The sequence below is a fragment of the Odocoileus virginianus genome, chromosome 34, assembly GCF_023699985.2.
Source record: "Odocoileus virginianus isolate 20LAN1187 ecotype Illinois chromosome 34, Ovbor_1.2, whole genome shotgun sequence".
NCBI lineage: Eukaryota > Metazoa > Chordata > Mammalia > Artiodactyla > Cervidae > Odocoileus > Odocoileus virginianus.
Window position 1 is genome coordinate 18,203,733 of NC_069707.1, and position 12,726 is coordinate 18,216,458.

The 12,726-nt window shown below is 34.1% G+C and overlaps 1 protein-coding gene across 7 annotated transcripts in view; it reads right to left on the reverse strand.

The window, feature by feature from the left end:
* Window positions 1-3,740: 3,740 nt before the first annotated feature.
* The window catches only part of STXBP5 (syntaxin binding protein 5), a 156,207-nt gene continuing 147,221 nt past the window's right edge, over window positions 3,741-12,726 (reverse strand). For all 7 annotated transcript variants that reach the window (XM_070461467.1, XM_070461466.1, XM_070461464.1 and 4 more), the window contains 2 exons: window positions 8,870-9,090; window positions 3,741-7,126 (listed from right to left, as the gene is read on the reverse strand). In XM_070461467.1, coding sequence (XP_070317568.1) covers window positions 7,085-7,126; window positions 8,870-9,090 — 263 coding nt within the window. In that variant the 3' untranslated portion in view covers window positions 3,741-7,084. The remainder of the gene's footprint in view (window positions 7,127-8,869; window positions 9,091-12,726) is intronic.

Sequence of the window (12,726 nt, forward strand, 5' to 3'; positions counted from 1 at the left end):
CGCGACAAGTTAAATACTTGAGCTTGACGTTGAAATGAAGCTCTGACTTCTCTACTGTAACAACATAGTCTATGTTCTCTGAAAATGCTTTTATTAATTGTGGAACTTACTTTTTTATGTTGTTTTTAACAGTGATAAAAAACTATGAGGTTTCATTTTTAAAACAGTATACAACGAGATAACGTGACCAAAATTAAAGGTGAGAATATTTTTGTAAATTTTGAGTGAATATATACTGTACCGATGTTAATTAAAATTTGAAAAAGTATGACGACTTTGATTTTTTTCTTTAAAGGATAACATTTGTACAAAAACTAAAAGTATTATTACACAAGTAGTCACATTATCTTTTAAAATAATGGAAGAAAATCAGAATTGTCTTAAATAGGCCTATGAAGACTGACAATGACAAGAATATTTCTATCTAAAACAGTGAAAAGCACTGTACCATTTAAGCAGGACAGACCCTAAAGTTCTTTAAAAAGCCATGAACAGAGACATGAAGACAGTCTCTTTACTTTTTAAAATTTTATCACTTTACGCCTATATTTTCTGGAAAAAATACTATTTCTTTTGATAACGTAGAGGATCACTACCAAATGATCTACGTCACTTTATAACAAATAACTTAGATATTTTGTCTGTTCCATATCTAATAATTTTCTGGATGAAAAGTATCAATCGTAAAAAATTAACCTTTGCACCTTTCCATTTTTACACCATACTGAAAACTCTTCCTAAAGGCTGAGATAAGGTGAGACATGACTGCCACCATGTGGGCAATAAGATGATACAGATTTCAAAATCAAATAAACCTTCAATTTAATAAGAGAATGACCATATTCTTTATTCTGAAGATGCAGTGGAAACAATAAGAATGGTCAGTCCGCTGTGGGCTCCATGTTCTATGTCCATTAATGTCATGTTCATTTTTGGTACCAGTAGGTGGGACACTGATGCTGACAGTATTAACTAGCAAAATGCCATTTACGGAAACTATCTATAGTCTCGCTACTTTGTGTGTGCCACAGGCCCACAGCATCTGTTACTACTTGGGAGTCTATTGGAGATGCAGTCACACCCCACCTTAGAAACTTGGAACCCAAATCTGCATTTTGACAACATGCTGAGGATTGTCCTACATACTCCAGGTCAAGATGCTTTCATCTGCAGCTGGCGCCTGATGTCTGGACCCTCGCCCTTAACTGTACTTCCCACCCAACAAAAGGGCAGGTAACTTTCACCAAAAAGTTCAGATAGCTAAGAAAAATATTGCTTGTTTAACTTGAATTATCTGATTAACTTGACTTTTCCCTTGCAGATGTAGAAATCTACTTCATTATTTGCTGAGGTTAAACTACTGGATTAATTCCACAATTTAGAGAAAAAAAATTAAAACAAATTTTTCAGAAAAAAAGGGCTTATTTAGTTTTCAGAGAGATTATTTTATTTTGCCCAATCAGAGCCCTTCAGCATAAAGAGACATTCATATACATATATATGAACATTTTCCAGAAACATTAATTTATTATACATTTTTTAAAATACCAGCTTAACGGTATTTATTTACAAAAATATTTCATTACCTAATTTTAAACCTTTTGCTGTGATGACAGTTTGTAAAGTACAGGAATGCAAAATAACTACAAAGTTTAACACATTTTTCCGTGTTTGCAATAGTGCTTCTTTTTTTTTAAATGAAACAGTACACAGAGATGGGTTTTTTTAATCATATTGAAAATGCATATTCCAGCAGTCACCTTTGAGATAGTTACTGGACTGAGCAAGATTAAAAAAAAAAAAGTGCAGCAACTGAAAACTATCCGCATGTACAGTTCAAGGTGGACACAAGCTCGAGCTCTATATCAAGCATGCTTGCCCCTGAAGTGGACAGTGTTAGAAAAACTTAATCTTGCTCTTTTTAACATTGTTTTTGGTGTTGCATTTACAATGAACCAATAGTATAACTAGAAAGCAAGATGTTTTTCCAGTTCTATCATGTTAAGCAGAGGTCACACCTAAGGATCACAGTACCATTTATTTACAAAAAAAAAAAAAAAATTAAAAATTTAAAACATGATTTACCCTCTTTGCATTACTCTCTATTGGTATGTTGAATCTGTTTCCAATTCCTTACATTGTCTTCAGTGGAAGCAAAATTTAAACAACACAAAACACATTGCGTATTAAAAAAACCTAAAACTCCCAAATAAATAGGATTCCATTGTCATTAGCCTATATCCATTTTAAATGCCTGAGCCAAACAACCTACAATAAATTAATACTGATTTATTTACATCTCCTACACTATAAAATTTTAACTTAGCCTATAAGCCTCATTGTGAAATACTGGCAAAACTGACATTCATGATTTTTCTGATGTAAAGAGTGCAATAAAAAGAGCAATTACACATAGTCCTGGACCACTCTACTCCGTCTGTAAATGAGCTGTGTCTAATAGTTTAAGACTGTATTAGAAACTGAAGAAAGCAACGTTATAGCCTTGATAACTGGGAAGTTATTAAAACCATTTAATTCAGCTGAGAAAGGTAAGCAAAAGTATTCCCTTTAATTTTGTTATTGTTACCACTCTTTTCTGTCCACAGAACCTTTAAAGTTCTGTGGTATAGTAAGATCATTAATATTCACAGGAAAAATAATCCCCATAGCACTTTACAAGAAATTGATCAGAGTGATGAAAAGTGTAATTAACAAAAACTGTAAACAGTATCTTCACATTCATTTCAAATGAAGAAAATAATAATTTATGGGCATAAATTTCAATTCAAGAAAGCAAATACCCTGAAAGGGAAAAGAACAAAAAGAGGACACTTAAGATAGAGAAATGCTCTTTTTCAAAGTAAATACAGATTAAAAAGTCTAGGAATATTGATCAAGTATCAAACTGATAAGGAACAAATTCTATAAACTACAAAATAAAAACCTTCATTGACAAAAATACATAAACTCTGTTTTCATTTTTGGAAATTTATTTTTAAAAAAGATAGAAGAAAATATCTGGAAAACTATTTTAATATATATATATATATATATATTTTAAAACAATAGTTAAGGTAGGCATCCAACAGCAAGCTGCAGGTATTGAGAAAGACCTTGTAATTATTGTTGTGGGCATTTTCCCCAAAATAAAATTAATATTTGAAAATGTTCAATAGAGGGTTTCTTTTAACCAGAGGAATGGTATCTTTCCTGTCATGTGTGAAGACTTTTGAATGATGTATGATTCTTTAAAATTAATTGTATCTCGATATGAGATACCAGTATTTCTTATTATAAGCGTAAAACATAACTTTTTGTATGGATAATATACATACTTTTTAAGTACTTCGACTTAAACTTAACAAGTTCACCATTTTTAAAATTAAAGAATACATTTATAAAAATTCCATTTTAAAACTAAAAGTATATTCTCTAGCAGTATGTATAAATATAACATGTTACTGTATGATCTTAAAACAAATCTGAAAGTGTTGCAATAATTTAAGACCTAGAACACTGAAACAAACAGCAAAGGATTTTACTATTTTTTATCCGTGAAAACTATATAAAACCCTATTGAAGGTTTTAAAACTATGATCCGTTTAATTGTTTAAACTAGCAGCATATTCATGATTTTGGTATGTTTTATACATATGTATCACTTGATTTGAATGGAGAAATGTGAATTCAATGACAATAAAAAGTCTTCTTTACCTAAAAAAGTGCAGAAAAAATTCAAGTTTAAAGTTCAGTGCTCTTTATTTTGCAAAAACAAACAAAATCCCAAAAGTTAAAATGTAAAATAAATCTTTGCCACACAAAATTTACCTTTGGATATAGCTTTTCTAATGTCACATGAGAAAATGCCTTAAGCAAAACATATATGGAATATAGAACTCAGGGTAAAACTTTGAAGTCCAGGTGTCTTTCAGGTATTTTCCTTTCCTCAGTTGTTTTCCCATCACTCCTGTAATCAAAAACTATGTAACACTTTCAGACTTGTTTAAAACACATATCTACACAAAATAACTTCAGAGAAACCTACAATTAAAAAGTTCTAAGGAAAAGAGATATATCTTTCTTTAAAGTTCTGTACTTAAATTGTCATATACTACACATAATAACAGACAATTAGCAGCATTTTTTCACATCCATAAAAAAATCAAATTAAGAAGTTAGCAATAGCTCAGTTATATCTATAACCATTTTTGGAAACAGTACAATTGCAATGCAAACCAAGGGAATTAAGATGATGCAAAACTTCAAATGATGTAATATACGGAAGTTATCAGAAAGTTTCAAATAAGCTTCTAAAGCAAATACATATGGATTTTGGCTTGAAAAGTGAAATGAACCAGATTATGTGATACATATAGGGAAACCACTTCCTACTGACAGACTGCTAATCAGTGAATACTTCAATGATTTTAGAGTCAAGGACAAATGCAAGAAAAAATAATGTTTGAGGATATGGAGGAAGCACACAAAAATCTTTCATTTTTCTAATATTTTCTATTTTGACTTTTTTTTGTTCTCCTGAAATCTTGGCTTGCTGGTGACTATAACTTTTTGTGTTAGAAAAAAAAATAGAGATGTTACCTCTCAAATTACAATAAATTCCCTGGGTTAGTTATTACTGCAGACTGTCTCTTATCTACAGACTGAATCAAGTATAACTCTGAGAAGTTTATTTCCTATTTTCAAAAATACTTCAAGCTTTCTAATCCTACGTGAGTTTCTAGTTTCTTGTGCATAATTTGTAGGTTAATTTAAAAATGAAATAAAATAACTCGAAATATTGATTCAAGGTTTTCTTATAAAATCCACCTCAGGTAAATGTATCTACTTCTCTATTTGAAAATAATTACAAGATTGGTTCATTTTATATACAACAGGAAAAATGACAGTTGATATAAAAATTAAGTTGATATACAATTAACACAAAACAACATAGCAAATCAAATAATTGGAGCTAATGTACCCTTACACATGAATGGGGAACCAACCATTCATGTATATCACTTCACTTAGTGCTTCTCAACTTCAAATCCATTAACTACTGATTTTACTGATGACACAAAACTGTACCTTTAAAAAACGGCCTTTGAAAACTTCCTGTGACATATCATGGAACAATGGGTTTATTAGATTATCTATGATACAAATTAAGCAATTTGTAAACTGCTACATGTTCATCATAAAGCTGGCATTAACTAAACAGAAATGTTACTCATAGGTCTTCCTACAAATTCAAAAACTTTTGAAAATGACTGTATTTTAAAAATATTTCTTTTGGCTTGATCAATCATCTCTATCACATGTATTGAACCCCTCCCTAATGACAAAGTAAATTTTAATGTAAACTTTCATATCCCGTAGTGCACGTCATAAAATGTAAACATAAGAGCTTTATCAATGAAAAGAGTAAAGAGGAAAAACGCAAGACAGACTTGTGAAATTAGGTGTTCTAGATATACCTTTAGATTGTATGGAATAGAAAAACAGCCATCATGTTTGCTATCAATTTGTGCTCTGATTCTCTCTTGATGACAAAAGAAAATGGTTTTAAACTATTTTTTTTTGTAGAAGAAAATATTTTAAATTTCATTAAGTATAATGCTTCTAGATTATTCATCCTTTGTCGCTTTCAGAACGATCAGTAATAATCTCAGATGAGCCTGCAGAATGAGCTTACCTACTTCCAGGTCTATCCCGTTATCTCTTTTCTGACTGTGTGTGCTGTTTCAGTACCAGTCATTTACTGTCCACTGATGGTCTCATTTGCTTTATACTCCAATACAGAAATAATTTAATTACCAAAATGCATGTATTTTCCTTTTCAGTTTTTCAAAACCTTGAAAGGACACGTACAGATTTATAGTATATTTCTACAGAAAATACTTTGTAGGTCAGACTAGACTCTTAGATAATTATTGAGAATGGATGCTTTTGAGTTTTTCCATGCGACGGCATGTGCACTAAGAGTTAATTGCCTCATCACCTGAGTGTACTGGAACTGTTAGCAAATAAAGGGTGTTTTTTTTTTTTTTAAAGGGAGCTGAACATTTTACTGAAATAATGAAACATTTTTTAAAGCAGTTTTAATCAAACAATGCAAAGGTACATTGGGTTAAACATTTTATAAAAATTCAAGCAAAATTAAAAACAGCCGATTTCAACATCTCCACAAATTTAACCGGTAAGTATTTTGGTCAAATCCACCTTTAGCTGAATTAATGAGCACAATGACAAGAGACACTGAAGTATTCTCCTCAGCACAATGGAGGTTTTTCTCACTTTCCACACCGCACAGTCACTACATGGAAACTTCCAGAATGATGAGCAGTTCAGTCATGCTCTACACTTTTCTTTTCAATGAAAAGTGATGTATCGCCTTGTTTTGCTTTTGACAAAATATGGACTAAACACAAGTATACAATAACAAGAATCCAAGAGTAGCCCATACACAAGTCAACTATGTGTATGTTTTTATTATTTAAAGCCCACCATTCAGCTTATCTGTCTAAAGATATGGTAACAAACAGTTTGTTTTTTTTGTTTTTTTTCTTCACTAATGATACTGATGACCAGTCAGTTGAAGGGAGGGAAAGTCCAAGACAGCAGTTTATACTTCAGTCAATGACACAAACGTAACTGTTTCAGCTTGGAGACTTCTGACTTACTGCCTCTCCCTCAAAGAGGTCAAACACTGATGGCAAATAGGACAGCACGGAATCTGTTGGCATGTGAAAGTTTAATACAGGAATGATCCAGGAATAGTCCCTGCCACGTCTCCTCAAATCCCTCTGTTTCTTCATTTGTAACGTGTGACCACCATCCTAATTCCCAAACTGTCAGCTCATAGCTGGCCCGCACCATCTACTCCTTGTTGAGTGTGTGTGAGCACGCCTCAGTTAAAGCCACACGACTGAGGTAAGACAGGGCGTGGTTGTGCTAGGAAAGAGCAGTATCCAGTGACAAACATCCCTTCTTGTTAACTTTCCTAAAGTGAAATCAGTAACATAAAAAAGGAAAATTCTTTTTCCTTCTGGCTGACGTTGAACTTTAGCTGGGTTTCTGGTTATCAGAACTGGTACCACTTCTTATCTTTGTATTTCAACATCATCTAAAGGGGAGAAAACAAGAAGAAAACATGCTTTAAAAATGTCAGAATAACATTTATAAACTGGTTTCTATAGTTTTCTAAAACATTAAATTATTCTGAAGCATTCTCTAGTTTTTAATATTCAGTATTCATACTGAACGCAAGAAATAAGAACTGTTCTGTTTTAAGGAAAAAAAGGCTATATAGCAGATCCTCACATTTCTTAAAAGACATGATATAAGTACATTTTAGTTCAGCACATTCTTTGGTGACATAAACTAATAACTTAAAAAATAAGTAACTTTCAGTTCTCTTAACTGAATTAAAAAGAACACTTAAAGAACCTGGAGAAGGAAAGGCTGAAATGAGTACTGCTGCCATCTACAGTTTGCTGAGTAGCTGACTCTGAGCCACGCACTTGTATAACACACTTTCCCTGCATGGATTCACTTGATCCTCACAACAACTCTATGTGCTGGGCATTGTTAGTCTCCCTGTTTTACAAATGAAGAAACTTAGGCTTAAAGAGGTTAGCCAAGATAACACAGTGGTGAAACTGGGATTTGAACCGATGTAGTCTAATCCAAAAACCCATGATTTAACCAACTCAACGTACTGTCTTTTTTATATTCTCAAATATGGCTGAGGAACATTTGGTAGAAGGGAAAAGCTAACAGCTAGGGATTGAGCTCTTGGCTAAATATTTAGACCGTAGATACATTCTGAGGCTGACTGAAATGTTACAAGCCTTAGAAATCACAGTCAGGTTCAGAGTTATGTGAACATAAGTCTTGACTTAGATGTGACGGCACTAGCCTTTATCTGAGGTGTGTGGGCCTCATACGAGGACTCATAAACCTCTTTGAAAACCTGGAAAAATCTCTCTTAGGCCAAGTTACCTCTTTCATACATGCTAGCTGTCAACATTATTGAGCAAGGAAGAGATGGCTTTTGACCTAAAGTTTAAAGAAGAGCTATTACTGACAGACTGGGTACTCAAATGTAAAAACAACTTTAATATGGTGTCTTTAGGTAATAAAAGCAAAACGTCTCTGAGGGCTAGGCTAGGAACTAAATCTGAGAAGTAGCCCAGTATAAAATATCAGGGAGTGGCAGACCTGTCAAAATGAGAAACATGTACTCCATTCCACCTAACAGACTTTAAATTGAGTTAAAAAAAAAAAACATCAGTTTTTCAAGGGCGTTATTCTGGCTAACACAGTGTATTTGTAAGAGGGCCAATGCGGGCTCCCTTACTTCATAGTCTCTGATTCTAACCTCCACCACAGCTTCCTCGTTTATCAAGATGAATTCACTGCAAAAATGCATATTACTCCTCTGCGTGAATTGGTTTACAAATACATTTAGTATCGTTTCACTGGATTAAATCTACCTAAAGAATCAAGAGACAAATTATTTTCTTTTCTAGGAGAAGTTAGTAGTAGAGCCTGAGGAATTTAGGAAAATTAGCTTTGTCTTTATTGTATTCCCTGAGTAACTACTGCAAAGCCACTGGTTTTGTTTAAAAAAAGCCTGAAGGGGGAGCAGGTTCCTTCAAAGTTCATAATCTTCAGTTAAGAGACCAAAGGCTACTGAGAGTCTTGTAATGATTCCCTCTAGTGGCAAAATTTAGGAATTTGCAACCATACTGAGGATATGAGAAAAAAATTTATGTGTTAAAATAAAACAGATATAAAAACACAATAATTTTCATACTTGCTGTGTCTAGCCTTTTTGGCTTAGGCATCTGTCTGACAGACATACCTCGTGAGCATGTTTAGAGAATGAATCTGCACTGGATAACATCGCTGCCGTTCTTTCCTCCAGGTCGCTGAGTTTCTGCCCTCTCTCGTCGAGTGCCAGCCTGGCTCGGGCGAGTTCCCCAACAACTCCAGATGCGGCTCCTTTCACGCCCTCAATGCCCCCAGGACCAGGGATGTGCTGAGCAAGACTCCTTGAAGCCTTTCCTGAGGACGACTCTCCAACTGAATGATTTGATACATGGAAGAGTAACCCAGAAAATGAAAACTTTAATTAAGATAAAATTCTATCTCCTGATAGCATTAAAACACACTTGACTGACAATATAACTGAAGTATTTTTATATTTTACTTTGTAATTTATTATGTATTTTATCATGCTTGTTTTAACAATTAACTTTTAGATACTTTTCAAGTATACAGAAATACAACATACATTAATAAATATTTCATTCCAGTTCATATAGTAGAACTTGAGCCAAAAAAGTGACAATTATTTGTTGGAATGGATGATGGGTATACTAATACCACTTTAGAACAGTAAAAAAAAAATCATTCTTAAGTGTCTCAAAATTAAAGATAAATTAAAGATATTTAAATTCAAAGACACACATTTAAATACACGTATTTGTTTTATTCACTCTGTACTTTCCTCACACTTGAAATATGATCCTTCGGCTTAGAAGAAAAATGTGTAATTTATTCAGTATATCTTTTCAGGCTCCAAAAGTTGTACATAACCACATTCCTTTCTCTCTATCCATTTATCTTGTTGCTTACCAAATAGATCACATTTGTCTTCAACAGGTCTCGGGAATTTATTGCTCTCTTTCCCTTTGCAACCTAGACCCTCATGACCTAACAACCTCATGACTGCAAGTCTTCAAAATTCTGTTAAAAACTGATGTCAGATTCCCTCGTACTTTAGTACACATTTCTTTCTTTAGAAATGTAATTCATGCCATAAAATTTGCTCCTAAACAATTCAGTAACTTGAAGTTTATTCAGAAGGTTGTACAATTACTAATTCTCAAGCATTTTCATTACTCAAAAACAAAACACCCAAACACCTGCATGATTATTAGCAGTCACTTTCCATTTCCCCCTCGTCTCAGTCCTTGGCAATCAATAATCTCCTCTGTCTCCATAAATTTTCCTATTCTGAACATTTCATACAAATGATTCACACACTGTGTGGCCTTTGTGTCTGCCTTCTTTCACTTAATGTCAAGATTCAATCATATGGTAGCATGTGGCAGTACTTCATCCTTCTTAATAACTGAGTAACAGTCTATTGTATGGATATGGATATGTGACATTTTGTTTATCTATTCATCAGTAAATGGACATTTGAGTTGTTGCCACTTTTTGGCTGTTATAAATAATGCTGCTATGAATATTTGTACAAGTTTTTGTGTGAACACATGTTTTCAATTCTCTTGGGTGTACACTTAGTAACAGAATTGTTGGGTCACGTAACTTCATGTTTAACTTTTTGAGAAACTGCTGTAGTTTTCCAAAGAGGTTACACTATTTTATATTTCCACCAGCAACTTGTAAGGGTTCCAATTTCTCCATATTTTTGAGAAGATCTTCTTTTTGAATACAACCATCCTAGTAAATGTGAAGTGGTATCTCATTGTGGTTTTGATTTGCATTTCTCTAACGACAAATGATATTAAGCATCTTTGCATGCTTGGCCATTTGTATGTTTTCTTTGGAGAAAAGTCTATTCAAATCCTTTGCCCATTTAAAATTGGACTATTTCGCTTTTTATTGTTGAATAGGAAGGAAAGTTATGACCAACCTAGACAGCATATTAAAAAGCAGAGACATTACTTTGCCAACAAAGGTCTGTCTAGTCAAGGCTATGGTCTTTCCAGTGGTTATGTATGGATGTGAGAGATGGACTGAGAAGAAACCTGAGCGCCGAAGAATTGATGCTTTTGAACTGTGGTGTTGGAGAAGACTCTTGAGAGTCCCTTGGACTGCAAGGAGAGCCAACCAGTCCATCCTAAAGGAGATCAGTCCTGGGTGTTCATTGGAAGGACTGATGCTGAAGCTGAAACTCCAGTACTTTGGCCACCTCATGCGAAGAGTTGACTCATTGGAAAAGACCCTGATGCTGGGAGGCATTGGGGGCAGGAGGAGAAGGGGACAACAGAGGATGAGATGGTTGGATGGCATCACCGACTCAATGGACATGAGTTTGAGTAAACTCTGGGAGTTGGTGATGGACAGGGAGGACTGGCGTGCTGCGAATCATGGGGTTGCAAAGAGTCAGACACGACTGAGCAAATGAACTGAACTGAACTGAAGAATAAAGAAATTTTAAGAATTTTTTTTTTTTTAACACTCTGGCTATTAGACTCAATAGATATCATTATGTTTTCTGACTTCTAATTTTGGAACATAATTTACTGTTTTCTTTGGTTTTGATTTAGGTGTTATACCTGAGAAACCACTGTGTAATTTAAGGTCGCAAAGATTTATACTTAGGTTTTCTTCTAAGAGTTTTATAGTTTTAGCTCTTACATTGAGGTCTTTGATCCATTTTGAGTTATTAATTTTTGTGTATGGTGTGAGTCGGAGTCTCTTGCATGTTGTCTGTCCCAACACCATCTGTTAAAAGACCACTCTTTCACCATTGAAGTTTCCTGGCATCCATGTAGAAAATCAATTGGCCATACATGTATGGGCTTATTTCCGGGCTCTCAACTCTTTTCCATTGGTCTATGTAGCCATCCTAATGCCTGGACCACACTATCTTGATTGATTCCTGATTTGTAACAACATTGGAAATCAAAATGTGATTCAGATCTTTTTTCTTTACAAAAAATTTTTGTGTGTGTGTGTTTGTGTGGCTATTTTGAATCCTTTTCATTTCCATATGAATCTCAGAAACTGCTTATTTCTTTCTTCAAAAAACTGGCTTGGACTTTTGACAGGGATTGTGTTGAACATATAGATCAACATGGGGAGTACTGCCATCTCAGCAATATTAAATTTTCCAATCCATAAATGTAGATATTAATCCATTTATTTCTTAATTTCTTTAAACAATGTTTGAATTTTTTAGCATATTTTTTAGTGTATGTTCTAGTAAAAATTTCATCTTTTTGATAAATGAAACTCCTTTCTTAATTTAATTTTTGGTTTGTCCATTGCTAGTGTATACAAATGCAATTGATTATATGGACCTTGTATCCTAAAATCTTGCTGAACTTGTTTATTGCCTAGAATGTGTTTATTTAATTAAAAATTTATTTTGGCCACACAGTGCAATTTGCAAGATCTTGGTTCCCCAACCAGGGATTGAGAGCCCAGGGCCATGGCAGTGAAAGAGCTTAGTCCTAACCACCAGTAGTTAGAACCACTGTGTGTGTGTGTGGTTTCCTTAAGATTTTCTATAGGCAGGGCTGTCATCTGCAAAGAGAGACACTTTCATTCCTTCCATTCCAACTGCATGCCAACTATCTTCTCTTTTTGCCTAACTGCCCTGGTTTAAAGACTCTAGTAGTGTTAAACAGAAGAGGTGAGACCCTTTGAATTCCCAAATAAAACTTAGAATAAATTACAAAGTTTGGGGTAGCGAGTTGATAAGGGCTTCATTAAATGTTTATTTGTGTATATGCTCACATCAGTTTTACTTAAGCTATGGCCCTTGGTCCTTGGGGTCCTTTCAAAGAGGAAGCGTTATTTATCAGGGCTGCCACCTGAGCCAATTCTGGGAGACTATCTTGCTGGTCCTAACACAGTTCAGAATTTCAGCTTGTTGCTTTAGATTAGCAAAGTACTCCAGGGCAAAAGTGGCCTCAGGTTGCAATGCTTACCACCTTTCCCCATGTATATTGTCTTCAT